The sequence below is a fragment of the Haliaeetus leucocephalus genome, unplaced genomic scaffold (assembly GCF_000737465.1).
Source record: "Haliaeetus leucocephalus isolate CR32 unplaced genomic scaffold, Haliaeetus_leucocephalus-4.0 Scaffold984, whole genome shotgun sequence".
NCBI classification, from domain to species: domain Eukaryota; kingdom Metazoa; phylum Chordata; class Aves; order Accipitriformes; family Accipitridae; genus Haliaeetus; species Haliaeetus leucocephalus.
Window position 1 is genome coordinate 4,108,859 of NW_010973420.1, and position 17,497 is coordinate 4,126,355.

Here is a 17,497-nt window from a genome sequence, read left to right on the forward strand (position 1 = left end):
GTCCACGTGATGGACAAAAGCCTTCGTTTCTCTGTATCTGAAAACTGCAGGGTTTGCTAAAGGATCATCAACATTTATCAGCTTATCAGGTCTCACTGACTTGCACGCTTAGTGGTTAGTTTGCAGGTTGGCTACTGCAGGAGAGGGCAAGCCTTAAATAATCATGCCAAATTCAACTGAAAAATCAGAGTTTCTGCAGTCTGGTCATTTCAAATTCCACATACAAATTGTTCAACACTGCTGAATTTAAAAACTCCTCTACTCAAACTACCTTTCAAACCATCCTGATCACTTTTCTGGGTCCCTTTCCAGATAAAGAGCTCATTGCTAAGCAACCAACCCCATCCTGGCAAGCAGCACTTTCTTCTGCAGGCTGTCATTTTGTGCTTGAGAATCTGGACCTGTGTTTAAGTCAGTGCCTTGCCTTCTATGTTTGAAATCCTAATCTTCAAGACAAAACGCAAGTAGATTACTACACTGATTTCTATCTGCAGCCTGAGACAAGAACATCAAAAGATATGCACTGGCTTGTCATGGAAGTCATACAGTATCTTAAATCAGAATACTTATTATCCTGCAGATTAGACAGCTGGAGAAAATACACTGTCAAATGGAGAAGACATGCAGTTCACTCAGATTCATCCATGGGCCTCTAGTACAAGACCAAAATTTCCTATGAGTGATCACTAACATGAGAAAAATTAAATAATCCGAACTCTAGGATGGATAAAGGCTAAGAGACCCTCAGCAGCATCAAGTTCTGCCACAGAGGAACCAAACGCAGAAGTCTTTCAGAGCTATGCACTCCAACAAAGGTGCCTTACCTTACACATACAATTCAAAAGTAACCTTGTTAAAGCAATAAATGTCACCCACATTCAGGCAAGTTGTGGCTGCCTGACCCCTAACCCAGATTCAAAACATAGCAGTGAGTGCATCTGTTTTACAACAGAGACTGTGTCAACTTAAACTTGCATAAATATAAATCAGTCTTTTATAAAAATGATTTGTGAACATAGTTTCATCAACTTTCAGCATATACATTTGAGCTGGCTAATTGCAGAAGTTTTTGTGCAAGTTAAAAAAAATTTTAAATATATTCTTACCACCTCAGAGCATAATTAATGCAGATTGTGACAAGTGACAGCACTTATACTGAAGGTGTTCTACTTGCTTTTCAAAAACAGTTAACTAAAATATCTATAGAAAAAAGCTCCACTTCATCTCTACTTTCTAAAGAACACTGCCTACTAACAGCATAGAAGAAAACTACTCAGAGAAACACTGAATATTTAATTCAGCTGTAAATATAACTGTAAACTTCAGGAAAGGTGAACACTAGATGGAGCTGCCAAGTTCAAAATCCAAGCCAGCATCTCCCTCTTGTGGTAATTCTACCCCATCGCAAACCAAGTGCTCCCTAGTTGTTTCACTGCTGAACAAGACAGGCTCTCAAACCACATAATTCTTCAAAGCTCTCGTAACAGTTCATAACGACCACTCATTTGTAGTTTATCATAACCACTTCTCTCAGACAACCATTCCAACATAAGTAGAATTGTGATTGAGTCGAGACTGCTGCTTGATGCAATAGCCCTCTTATCACTACAAAAGGCTGTTCTGTTATCCTGAAAAACACCTAATTGGTTTCCTTAGCAAGAAAGCTTCTGAGAACAGTTCTTGTGTGACCATCAGAAACGCACAGGAGGTGACTCAAAGAGCCTCCTGCTAGCAGCACTGCCCACCTAAAACAAAGCAACTGCCAAAGATGAACCTAGCTCTAACAGTAAGTGTCACTTAGAGGTGGATATCATGTTTTGTTTAAAAATTCAACACATTATATTTAGACAATAATATATCAAACAGCATTTTAACTCTTTTGTTTGCAAAACTTTGACAATTTGCAAGAAAGAGGCTCGGGGTTTTTCAGCCAAAATTGAAACTGCAGTCCTTTTTGAAAGAAATACACAAACAAAACCACAGAGCTCCTTTCTACTGATAATCAGAAAAAGTTCATTCACAGAAGTTAGAAATTAAACCCTGTTACCCTAAATTCTGCTATGTTTCTCCTCAAATATAAATAAACTTAGCTGCATCCTCTCAGCTATGGCAGCAGCACTTACATACTCCTTCACTGAAGAAAAATGAGGTTAGGGAAAATGTGAACTCAAGATGCGTATTTCAGCTACTTTTTAACATAGAATCTTGTCCCTAAAGATGCAAGGTAGCTTTAACTTCTAAAAAGCACGACACAAACTGAAAACACACGTTTGTTGTTCCTAAAGTGTCATGAAGGGATGATACAACTGGTTCAAGCCCTGTCAGTAACCAAGACTGAGTTACTTTCATAGGCATAACTTCCAAGAAATTAGAACTTTGCTACAACATTCATTGATCCAAGTCACATACACACCATGCAAACACCACACTGACAAAGGGAGTTTTTGCTTCCAAAAGATACTGAATCAGTCAATGCAATACTCAAAATACCCTTGGCATCGCACACAAAATCCAATATCCCACAGTATCCTCTAGCAGATGCAAAATCAAGTTGCCCTCTTCAAACACGTACATACACTTCATATTGAAGAAAAGAATTGGACCTTAGAACTTCTCAAGTTCTTAGTGCCATTTCTTTGGGGTATCAAGTGATTTCAAGTGATCAAGTGGTTCTGTTTACAATAACTCAGTATGTAATGCTTTTCTAAAGGTCTGAAAACTAGCCTTCCAGAAAAATGAAAGTACTTATTATGGATATTGATAAATTATTTTCCAGCTCATGTAAAGTGCTTTTCCCCCCCTTTTTTTTTTTATTTTTAAAGAAAAAAAAAAAAAACAAAAACAACAAACCAAGAATTGTAAACCCAGTTACCGACAAAGGCTAAAAGTAAGGTGAGCAAAATATTACAACTGCAGGATGTAGCAGTGTATGATTTCAACATATTCATGGTAGTACAGATAAACAAAATTATTGCTGTATGCCCTAGTATAGGTTCATGTCAAGATAAAGTGACAATTTACCAGCCTCTGTAGACTAGAAAAAAACCCCACACCTAGAAAACCACACACAAACACTACACTATGTAAGAAAAGTCCTGTCACCTACACAGTTCAGCAAGCAGACTGCATCCAAACAGCACCATAAGCAGCAAGGATTTGAGGAAAAGGTTCTCCCGTGACTCATGAGCAACATTTGAAAGACAAGATGAAATCAAAAAGAAAGCAACGATCAAAAACAGATGCATGGGGACAAAAACTAGAAAAAAGTACTCAACACTGGACATGAATCAAAAAAAAAAAAGCATAAACGTAAGAGGAACATTAAGTCCAGTAACAAACACAGACAGCCTTGCCTTTAGATTAGCATGTTTGAAAGACACCTTCTTAAAGAAAGGAAAAACATTTGTTCTGGGGCCTAGGAATCATCAGTACAGAAGTTGTCAAGTCTTATGCTCAACTACCAGTGAAAGCTTTAAAATCCCAGCATATAGAGATCATTCTGCTCCAGGTCTGCCCTCCAAGCGCTCAACTAGCAAGAATGAGGGCATTTCCTGATGTTATCTTTGGATCAGTGTGTTAAATGATTCTGGATCAAGTCACAAGTGCAAAATACCTGTACAGCAGGAAATACAAATATCTAAAACTGATACTAGACTTACCCCAAAGGTCATCCAAGCGTATTCCTCCTTCAAAATACAGGGAAGGAGATAAAATAACAAGAACTTTCCAATCATTGGTAAGAAGAGAACAACAAGGGGAATAGAGCAATAAATGCGCAAAAGAAATAAAAATACAAGAAAAAATGCAGATAGCTAGTGCAAAAATGGACAAAACTAATTTCTTATGAACGGTATCTCTCTAGAAAATCATTAAAGAATCATGGAATACACAAAATACGTAGTGATTCCTATTAGGACCCAGAGAACAGTTGTTCTGAAATCATTCTGGTTTAATGCTGGATAAACAATAAACTCCACATGCAGAAAAAAAAAGTCAGAAAACAACTTCTACTGCTTACACAGAAGAGAAAAAAAAACAACGTAACAATCCAGTTGCTTTGGTCTTTACAACAAACCAGTCCTTCTTTCAATGGGGAGTCCCCATTCAGCTTCTCACTGAGAAGGGCTAAGGCAGCTGTACACTGACATTCGGTGACAGAGTTCATCTTGAAATAAAGAGTACAAAAAAAACATCATGCCAAAATGAAAGCAAAGCTACACATAGGGAGTCAAGCAACTCAAGGCAAATGGTCCAGTAGCTACCTACAGCCTCTTCGGCTGCAGCATAGCAGTAGTGCGATGGCACCCCAAGCCTGATGCTTCTACAGAACATCAAAGGGCAGGGCTGCGAGGCCACACCTGGTAAGGAAGGAGAGAGAGATCCCCCTCAATAACAATCCTAAAAGGAAATCTGAAGCTGGAGCAACTGAGATGGGTCTGGTAGAGGGAAGGCAGAAATGGACAAAAAGCCCCATTACCAAAGGGAGCTCCATACTGCATTTCCACAGTAAACAGAGCAGTTTTCAGCATATAGCAATGATCTCAAACATGTAAAGTACCGATTTGTTACCAAAACTAGGAGTGTTTTTCTTTCTCTCCTCACTCACTATCTAGTGTTACGACAAAAGGACTCAAGAGTTTCTTCTTAGGGTACAGAAGTAGGTAAGATGTGTTTCCACTACCAGTGCTACGTAAGCACGCTGTGGTTTCGCACTATACAAGCAAGTCTTTCAAAAGATACACGAAGCTTTCAACTGTTTTGAAAATTGAATTACGCTCAGACTGCAATTGCTAAATTTAGCCACTAGATGGTGATGGAAATCTGTTTATCTAACCCCAACGTTGCGCAAAGGAGGAACCGAAAATCCCTAGTCATCAGAGCCAGAAGCATGGCACAGCTCTGACATCCCCCCCTCTCCTCAGCACTTCACGGGCTTTTTTTCCTCAGTGGCCAGCGAGAACTGTTCTTGAGGTGCAAACTCGCAGCTGGCCTGAGAACTATGTAATAAGCCAGTAGTGAAGACAATAATTTACTAGTTGGGGTTTTTTTTCCCAAAGCTCATATACTTCTTTCAGACCAACTGTAGATCAGTAAAAAGTTTATGATCACATCAAACTGCTCTCAATTTCACTGCATCCATCTCATGAGCTGTAAAAAAGAAAAAGCAAGAATATATTGCATGTTTGTTCCACACTAGCTCAAGAACATCATTCTCATTGTACCATTTTCAGTGAAGGATATGTTTTCATTGAGATTCAAGCTGGCTGCAAGATGGATATACAAGTTCTACAGAATTAGAACTTCGAAGTTCTAGTTAACTTATTTCAGACATGAAGAGCTGACGATACCTTCACATGAGAAACCATTGCAGTATCACCTCTTACCACCATCAACATTCAATGTTCCCCTGAAAAATTATGCCACAATGCCACAATTTTATCATTGGATGAAGTTTTAAGTCAAAATTTAGCAAGCTGAAAATTCATTCTACTCTGTCAACAACCATATGGCACAGCACCAAAATGCTTACAAAGCAGCCATTTCCAACAAACCCATTACAAAATATGAAAAAGAAAGCTCTCTAGCATCCTGAGCTTGTACAGCATCTCTACAAAACAAGATATTAATAAAAGATGTATTTGGTGTCCGAGTCCTAAACTATTTCAAGTCTAAATAATTTGGATAAAATCAGCCACCACTGGAAACATTTATCACAAGTATTACATTAGCTCACTGAGCTCAACATAAACATCATGGATGAAAACATCGCATTTCATAGAAAGCTAGACGTTCCAGTTGAGACCACTCCAGAACTGCAAGCCTTAGTAAGAGCTAGAGATAAAAAAAAACAAAAAACAAAAAACAAAAAACCACAACACAACACACCTAAACAGACAGGTTTAGTTGATTAAAAGACTAGAGACAAAGTCCTTACCATATTTTAACCACAAAATTCATGGTTGCCATGCTCACTACCATTATTATTATCGATGTTTTTTTCTGGGCCTAAGAGCAGCGTTCTACTCCCACAGGCAAGAAAAAAAAAGATAAAAACACTGGACAGGCCAATATTGTCACCAGGTTACAGTCGGTGCAGAAATTTATCTGCAGTTTCTCTTTTGTACTTAGCTGGACACTAAAGTTTTAATTTTCTTATTTATTTATTTAAGAAGGAACTCATATTAAAAAAAATCCAGTCAACATGAAGAGAACCACCCTAGAATCTACCGTTCAAATAAACACTCCTAATGGACATAAAATAACTTCAGTAACACAGATTTTCAGTTTGATGATCGCCTAGGTAACGATCTGATTTTTTTAGAAAATTGTACATCATCCTGTCAAAAGCACTACTGTAACTACAGTTACAGTGCTCTCTAAGAATTATCTCCCTTTGCCTTGAAACAGGCATTACTTTTCCATTCCCCTCCTCCATCCACTCTATGCAAACACTGGTGGTTTCACCTCCTGTTCTACTGTGAGAGCAAGCTGGCAATGGCATTGCAACATGCCCCTCCAAGACTTAGGAGACTTCAGAAAACCCAGTTTTTAAAAACAGACTTCTTAAAATGTATTTCATTACATGATTACACAGAAAGCTGATAGCACCAGGAAGCAAAAAAAGTACAAAATTAAGGGGTTGACTGCCTTTATACTTCCTGAAATCTCATACCACAAAGATTTCAGATCCAAAGTTTCTATTTTAGAGTCTGTATCCAAAGTAAGCATCAGAGACAGTAACCTCTGTAAACCACGTGAGAGACTAGAAATTTTCTTTCAAAGGTGGAAAAAACAAACAAACAAAAAAAACCCAACACCACCAAAAAGAGACAAAAAAACCCAAAAAACAACAAACAACCCACCAAAAAAGGCTTGGGCTGTTGAGAGAGACCCTGCAGCTAGTTCAAGTCAAGTTTGTTTTTTAAACTGTCCTTGGAAGATGCTAGTTAAACAGGATTTAAGGTGCCACTAAGTATTTTTATAATGTATAAAAGGAAGGTTTCTTGTCAGTCTTAGCTTTATTATCATGCAGGGTTACTTCAGCTAAGTTAGTTAAACATCTGCTCCCTTCCCACCATCTTTTCAATGCTCATCAAAAACTCACTGGCACTTCAGCCCTATAAAACAGCTTCAGACACATCTAGAAAGTCTGTCAATCCTTTGTCATAACTATATGTAACTAACTATACAATTAAAGGTTACTAGTAAAATTAATATTAAAGAACATCAATAATATATTAGTATGCATATCATTTGCTTTTCAATGGCTTTTTGTCAGCACATACTCTGCTAAACCTCTCCCTGCAATTCACCTTGTAATTCTATCACCTGAAGGACTCAACATTGCCACTTCTTCACTGGGTTAGGTCAATTTGATTGACCTATAAGGTCATCTTGTCTTTTGGAATTCCAACAGTCACCCTGAATACATTGCCAAAATACCCAAACTTTACTTAGCTCTGCACCGGGAGTCCAAGACAGTTGTCAAACTATGCTGCCAAGAAAAAGATAGCAGCAGATTCCCAGCCTCTCAATTCAGGCTTGAAGAAGAGGTTTAGAACTAAACTGAGTTTGGTTAGTTTGCCCATTTGCAGCTGACAGTGTGAAGAATATCAAGAATGTAGAGATATAATGCAATTTCCTAAACCAAGCAAGGAACATACTAGTAAATCTTCAGAATTTCCTTTAAGTTGCCATGGAGCAGTAAGATTTCAGGGCTCGCTAAAAGCAGTACTGTTGTATTTTATTTTGAAAAGCGTACTATCCTGAAGAAGAAAAAAGTAGGTCAATTAATTCCCTCACTTCGACATCAAGAGATTTCACATCACCTTAATTACTTTGCCCGCTGTTTATCTGAATTCGGCATGTTTCAAAACAGTTCTAGTGATATATGGACCAACACAAGTTTACAACAATTGACGCCTTCTTAACATTTAAAATTCAGAAAGCATACATGCAATGTATATAAGTTAACTTACCACACAGACTCCATGAACTCAGGATACAGAGTTTTATAGTCATTTTCAAAATCAATCCAGCGTCCTAATCTGGTAACACTGAACTGTTAAGAAACACACAGATTGAAAGGCATCTTAACATTAAAGAGCATGATATATTTCCAGTATTTATTCTGTGAAACAGCTTGATTTTTAAGTGTAGTGTTTGTCCCATATGAATGAAACACATCTATGAAATATTTTAGCCTGACAAGAGTTCCAAACAGTGTATTTAAACAGGCAAAAATAGGCAAAAAAATGAAGTCATAAACATAATTGTTTAGAACCAAGGTCACACAACAAGCAAACGTGTTCAACACTACTAAACAGATACGGTGGGTCACTTGGATCATTCACCAAATAGAAGTGGTGGATCAGTCAAGGTTCAGCCAAGGTTCAAATGCCTGAAAATTGCTTTTGATTACAGTCTTTTGCTTCTATTTTTAAAACTACTCATTGCAGAGAGAGTCAAAATCCAGAACACGTAGTCTATCAGCTTTCAGTTATATGAAAACATGATGTAATTCGAAGACAAAGAAATGCTGAAAGAAACTGATATGTCACAAGAAGTTATCAAAACTATTTCAGGCCAACTGCCTTCTTTGACTTCCCAAAGCTATGACAGGGCTGCCAAAGACCACAAGACTGACAGGTGTTAGTCCCTGTCTCAGGACAGATTATGGTCACGTCCATTGGCACAGGATATGAAAACTAAGGAGGAATAAGCTAGCTATGGGATTCACTTGGACAAGTGGTACTCTCTTGCTAATTTCACAGCTATTGGAAGCCCTAGCTCTGGAAATAACCCGGCCCAAGACACCTGTCCTGATACCGTTAGACACAGACCATACTGAATGTCAAACTAGTAAAGTGAAAACAAAGCAAATTAATTCTCTCACCTCTATATTTTCACATAACACTGGAGCTCCTGAAATATATGTTTTGATTCTGACCTTTAAGCCACTCTGACATTCCACTATTAAGATCCAAAGCCTAGGACTGATTAGTACAAGGATCCATGAAGCTGGAGTATTATGTTTGGTCTCAACACTGAAGGATCTTCTACATCCAAGGAAACTTTTATATTTTTTCATAAGGTTCGAACATTTGCTAGACACTACAGACAGAAAATAAACACTATCTCCAATAGGAACGTTTGGAACTCCTCTCCTAGCGCCATCCCAAAATATTTGAATTTTTTACCAGCCAGATCACAAACAAGATATTTAAACAAATTTCATTGTTTTTCTTAATAATCTAAAATATATGTCTGTGTGTGGAAATACACACATGTACATGCACAAGTTTATGCACAAAACAAAATACAAAATCCATTTATCATCCAAGAGACTAAGTATTTGGACTAATAGGCACTGCAAAAATACCAGTTGCTGAAGACGCAGCAAGTTAAAAGGACCAACCATGGAAAACAAAACATGAACCAGAATAAACCTTTTTACTTTTATTTCTAAAAGCAACAAAGAATCATTGATGATGTTTTTGAAATACAAAATTTCAGAGTACTGATGAATGATTGTGTATTTGAAAAAACAAACTCTGTGCTTTTCATCCAGCCACTCGCTTAGATTTAGGCCACAGCTATTCTAACAAAGGCAGCTGTAGTTTCTTCAGATACTGGCCATAACTTCAAAACACTCCCAAAAGCAAGAGGCAAGTGATACTCAAATAAGAAATTGCTATTTCAATCAAAAGGAATATAGCAGGACTAGAGAACATACAGAGGATTGTGATGAGGTAGAACAGCTTCTGCATGACGAAAAACTAAAGAATTATGACTATTCTGCCTAGAAAAAGAAACAAATGATGGTGAAGATCAAGATTTACTGGAAACCATATTATAGAAGAACTACAGTTCTTCAGACTACATATAGGAATGCCTTGATACAGACTGTTTAGAGGCCATCAGTATACCTAGATTCAAAATGTAGCTAGATAAATTCATGAGGGAAAAAATCTGTTAGGGTTTATAAACTAGGGAGAAAAAATTTAAAACTCTTTGGCCTAGGAAGGCTTTGTGCCACAAAAGCTGAAAAAATATGGGCTGTTCTTCCATTCTTCCTTTGGCACTTGCTATTGCATGCTCTCACTGTAATATAGTGGCACAACTAGGAAAGCACCTGGGCAACTCCTTAGCTCCAGAAAGCCACAGAAAAGAGTCATCACTTCACAGACATATCAGACTGACACCAAATAAAATAATGGGCTAGATGTACTTTATTCCAGCCACACTGCTAAAGACAAAAATAAGGAGCATTAGATGCTATGCACAGGATGAGTATTATTCAGAGCTAGAAAAAAAACCTGTGCATCTCTTGAGAAAACACCTAACCCATCTACTTGGAACAGCTCTCCAACCTCAAGAATCTGCACAGACCAATGCTCTCTCTATCACTTTATTTACGGGATGCAAAGTTTAGACCAATATTCTCTTGGAAGACTGAGGGTTTACCCACACCTATTCTGACACAAAATCAGATGCTGGAACTTCTGCTGTTCCAAAAAATACAAACTATGGTCCTACACTCCGGCAATGAAAAGACTGAAAAGATGGGGGGGGGAGCAAAAAAGCATGGAGTTGATGTGCATTTCCTTTATTGATTCCATTTGAAAACCAAAGTCAGATCTTACTTTGACTTTTCCATACAAGAGAAGACACAAAGGAAGAGATAACTTGTTCAATATATCTATTAGATGTTCAATGTATCTATTATTTGTTCAATATATCTAGTTAGACACTTTGAGCTCCAGGTTACCTTAAAGTAACCTTCTCTTGACATCACAGCAGTCTCCCTGTTCTGAGCCACAGTGGTGTTCTTTTTTGTTCCCCTTTCAGGATCACCTCTGAGAAACACGGTAGCTAAAGACAGGAGATTTATGCACGTAGTCAAATGGAAGGATGAAGTTCATCTCGGCTGAAAAACTTCTCTACACATACAATTTGAAACATACAGCAGAACATGTACCGAGCCTTTACTTACCTCCCATTCCTTTGAGTATCTCATCACAATTCCTCTGCACTGGTTGTTGTATTCTTCAATCCCCATCTTCGCCACATCCTCTGGCCCTTTAATGCCTAAGGTCTTGTCAATCTCATATTCCTGAGAGCATTGAAAACAACCAGACAAAAAACCCACGCTGTCATCAAAAGCTTTTAGGATTTCTCTGGATAGTTTATTTATGTTCTATGCATTCTAATGAGGCTAAAGGGCTTCCTTTATCCTTTTGACATTTCATGAGTATTGCACCTGAACTAAGCAGATATTTCAAAGGATAACCCTGGTGTGATTGTTTCTTTACAATCTTTAGAAAAAGAAAAAAACTCAAACATTTTCTGAGATACATACCAAATAAATACATCTTTCTAGTAATGAACAGAGTGCCTGGAGAAGGGCAGGTGACCAGTAGGAAGCACCTGAAATCACCACACATGTAAAAGCCAGAGCAACACACTGGACAAAGAACTCTACTTCTCTTTCAGCAACAAATCCAGGCATAAAAGCAGTAGAAACGCAATTGCTAAGCAGGCAATAACATGGAAAGAGGAACCAACAGAAGTATCTGTAGGCAGATTTATTACACGTACCACAGGTAAGCCATGGCAATCCCAGCCAAATCTTCTGTCAACATGAAAACCACTCTGATGAGCAAATCTGGTTACTATGTCTTTAATAGTTCCTGCAAGAATATGGCCATAGTGTGGAAGCCCAGTAGCAAATGGAGGACCATCATAGAAGTTAAACCTACAACACAAGACAATATTCTTAATTTAATCAAAAACTGAGCGTCAAATCTTCAAACAGGATAAGTATACCTGTACACTTATGCTTCTTATGTCTTACTAGGACAACATCAATTTCTTCCTCTTCTATTACCAGTCAGCACAGGTATCATGTTAGTCCCACTGCCAACTGGAACATTTCAACTCATTCAGTTCCTAGTGAATGCCAGTTCTACCAAGATTACTAGTGAAAATACCAGCAAGCTGCTCCACAGCTGGCAGACATAGGAAAGGGTTGTCCTTGCTTACCTGCAGATTTCTTTTATAAACCCACCAAGCAGGAAATTGCAGGTTTATTACTACTGTTTGAACACTGTTGATTCTTCACAAATTGAAATATAAACGGTAACTGACACGACAGCAACATTAGCCAAGACTGCTATCTGCAAAGGGAGCAGCTGTAGTTAACAGAACCAAGGTTAAAAAAAAAAGTAATTGCAGCTAAGCCAACCTTGCACTGTCACATGCAGTTGCTACGGGTTTTAGCAGGTTCTCACCTAGGTCTATTCTTTGATTGCTTTAGGCATTCCCGGAAACAATCAAGGTTTTTCCAGAGCTGCAATATCTTCTCTTCCTCGTTTGGAAAAGTTATGTTTTCTGGAACTTGTTGAACCATTCTTTCCCAGCAATGACCAAGCAGAGAAAAGAAAACACATATTGAACAGAAGTGAGAAAAAAAATGACTTCACAAATACAATTTATTGTCTTACAAATCCATATGACCAAACTACCTCTCAGTTTTTCAGAGAGCTTGATTCAATGTAGACATGAAAGCAAGCACTATATTCTAAAAAAAGCCTAATAATTTTGACAGACTAGAATCAAAGTTTTGTAACAAGAGGAGGATTCCCCATTCATTCAGCTATGGTGGTTCTTTTTTATTAAGCTTTCATTTTAGTTTCCTATAGAAAACAGTCCAAGGGCAAATTATTTTTTGGTTACAAGTTTGGGTTTTTTTCTTTAGGAAAAGTTTCCAAGTTCAAACTGACCTTTCAGCATCAGTTTATGAACTAGTGAGACTTACTTGAAGTGCAGGAACTAAAACTAGTGAAGAAGAGACTCCTCTTGACTGTACATCTACTCCTACCATTTAAAGTTTTAAAACAGCATTTTTCCATCTAGCTAGGCCATCATTCTCAGATGCTCCTAAAGGCAGCTCGACTTCAGATAGCATAGTTGAAACACATTACAATGAAAGATGAACATGTGGGAAGAATTCAAACAAACAGATAAGAAAGAAAAGCTCAAAGACCTCAGCTGTGAATCTTGAAAAGCTCTAAATTCCAGAGTACTGGCATAACTACTAGTCTCTTTCTAGTCCTTTTTTTTTTTCCTCCAGTTTTACAAGTATGTCAGAACTAAGCCACAAGGGACTACTTATTGCTAGCCAGTTCCTGAAGGTCTTTTTTTATTTGGTGGGTTTTGGCCACAAGAGCCCAAAGCCATTCTTCAATTCTGGGTAGGTCAATGAAAGTTGCTCCAAGCAAAATTATGTACCGGCAACCCAGGGAAGAGAATTCTCAACATCATTAGAAACACACAACAGAGCTGCCTGGTGTTCCAGACCTGCTACGAGAATCACAGGGATCAAATTTCTAGAAAATGCTACAGCAAGCACACTAAGCAAAAGCTCTGCAGAATAAAGATTTTTAAGACAGGAGTTCCATAACAGAAGAAAACTGGTTACAAAGGTCGCAATAGATGAATGCAGAGAAGAAACAGGCTCTCCCACCTCTAACTTTAGTGCTGCTGCTCCTTACCACTTACACCAGAATGAGCTGAGCACTACGATAGCCTTAAGTTTTGCTTAGCATCACGGAATTACAAGCAATGGCACAAGAACTGAGCCTTCTGATTCACTCAGGTTTGTCAAATAGTAACCATAAGCAGCAACAATGCAAACACATGAAGACAACACTTCAAGTTACAGTTGACATGCTGCTTGGTAGCACTAAAGTTCCAAAATAGTTACTTAAATGAAACCCAGAACACTACAGAAATTGCTAGCTCAATGCTTGAACCCATATGAAAAAATGTGCCCCAAAATGAAACCTACTGACAAATTCCACCATTCATACTTTTTGTATTAATGACAAATCAATCTCCCCACTAATAAACCCAAATTATCAAATAAGACAAGAAATTCATTGAGAAACCCACAACATGGTACACAGGCAACACAGCAGCTGAAGGGGAAATCATGAGCTGACAAGGAACACATGGACATGGCCTGGATATATTCTTAAAAAGGTAATAACCAGTCTTACTTAGCACAGTAAGTTACAGCGTACACAACCCGTATAAGAGTTTTCATCATCCTACCTCAAAGCACTCAACAAAGCACTAATTAGGCCATGCCATTTCTCAGTAATTTGATCACAGCCCCAAGATCACAGAGACAATGGAGATGATAGAAGAATTCAGCCTTAAAGCTTATTTCCTACAAGCCTGTTGACTTGAGGACTAAGGATCTGCACATTTTACTTAGATTAAGCTCAGCCTTCTCAATTTAGTCATAACTACAAAGGTTTTGGCAACTGGCCCAGCTGTCAAGTCCCTATAATCTAATAAATTAAATATAGGTTCAAGGTTTGGTCTGTACCTGTGACCGGGCTATGGAAGCTGCTCACGTATCACAGACTCCATGCATAAATCACAGTATCACTTTTGGCCCATTTCTACCAACTGAAGCACTGTATGCACAAACCAGTGTCCAGTAACCACAGGGCACAAATTCATACACACTCTCATCAATATTACAATAGAAGTTTATTATGTCAGAATTAGGAAAAAAAATTACTGATGAGAATTAACATGTAACAGTCACTACAGGTCAGTTTTTTCAAGTTACAAAACAGAATTTTAAACAGATTGACTTAAAAGACAAACCACATTTAAAATCTATCTATGGCTCAACCTCAGTTGAGCAAAAAAGCGAAGACTTCTGTGTTCAGGAAAAGCATCATCAGTTTATAGATAGAGATAGGAATAATTCCATATACCTACAGCAAAAAAAGTTCATTACTATAAGCAATCTAGGTATTTTAAATCAGAAAAAAATCAAGGACAACTCATTACTTTGAACACAGACTGAGTGAAAACAACACAAATGATGTTACAGAAATTGTTATACAAATGCATCTCAAAACAACACTTTTGGACAACACTCCAAATTTACATACAGATTAGTAAACAGAAGGGATTTTTGTTTTCTTTTTTCTCCATACATGTTATGCTGACAAAAAGTGTTAAAGACAATGCACCACTGGGGAACAACTTTTTTTTTTTTTTAAGTACACTCACTTTTTCTAAAAGATAATAACATTCAATAGGAAAGGTGTCAAAGTTTGTGGATTGTACTACAGCAGTCTCAAACTTATGCTGGGCTTCTTATCTAGAAGAAAAAAAAAATGAGCATTAAAAACATAAAAGGTAGTTAGAATGTGCTTTTTCCAATGTTAAGATTTTTTTTTAAAAGTCAGTACTTAATTTGTCAGCAAAAATTCAATAGAAATGCCACTATGAATGAAAGGAACCAATATTTTAGAAGTTCATTGGACTTAACATACATCACATACAGACAGATAATTAAAAGAAAGTGTATTTCAATTACTCATTTTGTTAACCAAGAAACAGAAAAGATAAAGAACCAGCACAAACTAAAAGTATACAAAAACTCTCCTAATTTCAAGGGGCTTATGATCAGTCTCTCTCATCCTTGTTCCAGTCACCTTTTCCCACAAACTATTCTATACAGAGACAGACCTATGCACAAACTTCCCTCCAGAGATGAGGAGGAGCCTCCCTTCTCCAAAGTTAAACAATGAGCTATTTTACATACACACAGAACTAGGCTCCCCATTTCTGCCTTTTTAGGTACTAAGCTTTGAGGCAAGACAATTTCTGGGTTAACAATATTCTAAACTGTTCATCTGATAATCAGAAACATCTGTTTCCAGAACAGATGGAAACAACCAAGTTTAAAATAAAAGGAAGGATGGATAGAAACAGAATACTAAGCTACAGAACAAACGTTGCTTCTGAAAATCTTGTGCTAATGCCTTACACAGGGAATAAAACTGCAACACTAATCGAAGACCTGAGAATGGGTGAGAAAAAAAACCAAACCAATCATGCACACCTACCTTTAAAACCTCTTTTTAAACTGAATAATCTCGTCCTACTCTAACTAGCACTTTATATAAACCATGAAATAGTTGGAAATGCAAGAATAAGCTTAGGGAAAAAAAATTAAAAATTGAACAATCAGTTTTCTTCTCCAAAAGGACATAAAGCTGCCACCCTCATGGCCAGTCTCCCTAACACTGTAATTTAGAAGTGTAATTACTTCAGGAAAGAACTAAAAACATGGTTTTCTTCACAAAAGTTTTGGCTTTGATAGTAACATAGAAAATTTACACCTTATTCACAGCAGACTGATAATGGCCTGATTATTCCACTGTTATATTTGATGGGTCACAAAACTGAGGAGTTACTGACTTTTCTTACTGAAAAATATGCCCCAAAGTAAGCAGATCAGAAAACTAAACTTGGAAACTAGGAAGTGACAGTTTCTAATTTCTAAACAGGTAAATGAAATCTACTCAAGCTGAGCTTGATACTTAAGGATGGGTTAGGGCAAGTGTATCAAGATTAGTTCATCTCAACATATCATTCAAGATGAAACACTGCCCGAAATGGACTATAGCCCATCTGTCCCCCAGCAAGGAGTATCTCTTTTTGTGCTGAAAAGCCAATTAAAAAAAAAGATTGCTAAAACAGTGAGCAGACTGATAAATTAATACTATGTTTAGACACAAATTTATTTCATACTACACAAGAACTCAGTTTTACCCTATATCTTATGATGTCTTCAGCAAATTTTTCTGTTGTCTTCACACTACCTTGATTATAAGCGTGAAATTTGTCATTGTACAAAAAAAAAAAGGTTATTTTGAAATAACTTTGTATTTTTAAAAAAATCAGAAACTACTGTCAGGTAAATTAGCAGACACTGCTTTATGTGCCAATTAAATTCTGCTATTACCTGACAGTCGCTTCCTAAGCATGTCACCAACAAACTGAAAAAATATGCTTTCTTCAGCTTCCAGAAGGCTCCCGGGGCGCGGCGGGGAGCCAACATTTGCTGAAGATAGAAATATCAAAACCATCACAGCTACACTAATCAGAAGCGTGCCTTCCTCCAAAGTTTCTCCTCTATTAAAAGGATGCTGAAGTGGAATGCTTGAGACATTTTACACATTGCAAGGCACCTTAGATCCTTCGTTCAACTAATTAATGAAATTAAGCCTTGACAGGTGTTGAATTCTGCGAGAAGGAGACCGGTTAACCTTTAATAAGTATCTATTTTAAGTAGTCGCTAAATTCCAGAAAACGCAAAGAACGCGTATACCACCCAGGGAAGCCTAAGAGTAAAATATCTTAAACATAACGTTGTAGATACGGAATACATTAGACCCAACGCCTGAGAAGGCGCCAAAAACCTCAAAACCGAGCAGTGAAGCAGCCAGCCCGGCCGGTTTCCCGCAGAGCTGGACGTTAAGGCGCTGCGCAGCTCCGGGCGGTGACCGGAGAGGCACCAGCCGGGCCACAAACCGCGCCGGCCGGCCCGCGGCGGGGCGACAGCGGGGCAGGCAGCCCGCGGCACCGCCGCCGGCCCCGGGACGAGCCGCCGGTTTCC

At 37.9% G+C, this 17,497-nt stretch overlaps 1 protein-coding gene across 2 annotated transcripts in view; it reads right to left on the minus strand.

The window, feature by feature from the left end:
* IARS (isoleucyl-tRNA synthetase) overlaps positions 1 to 15,211 on the minus strand; it is a 110,667-nt gene extending 95,456 nt beyond the window's left edge. For both annotated transcript variants that reach the window (XM_010584465.1, XM_010584464.1), the window contains exons 1-5: positions 15,100 to 15,211; positions 12,294 to 12,413; positions 11,602 to 11,758; positions 10,997 to 11,116; positions 7,980 to 8,062 (exon numbers count right to left, since the gene is read on the minus strand). In XM_010584465.1, coding sequence (XP_010582767.1) covers positions 7,980 to 8,062; positions 10,997 to 11,116; positions 11,602 to 11,758; positions 12,294 to 12,412 — 479 coding nt within the window. In that variant the 5' untranslated portion in view covers position 12,413; positions 15,100 to 15,211. The remainder of the gene's footprint in view (positions 1 to 7,979; positions 8,063 to 10,996; positions 11,117 to 11,601; positions 11,759 to 12,293; positions 12,414 to 15,099) is intronic.
* Positions 15,212 to 17,497: the final 2,286 nt, after the last annotated feature.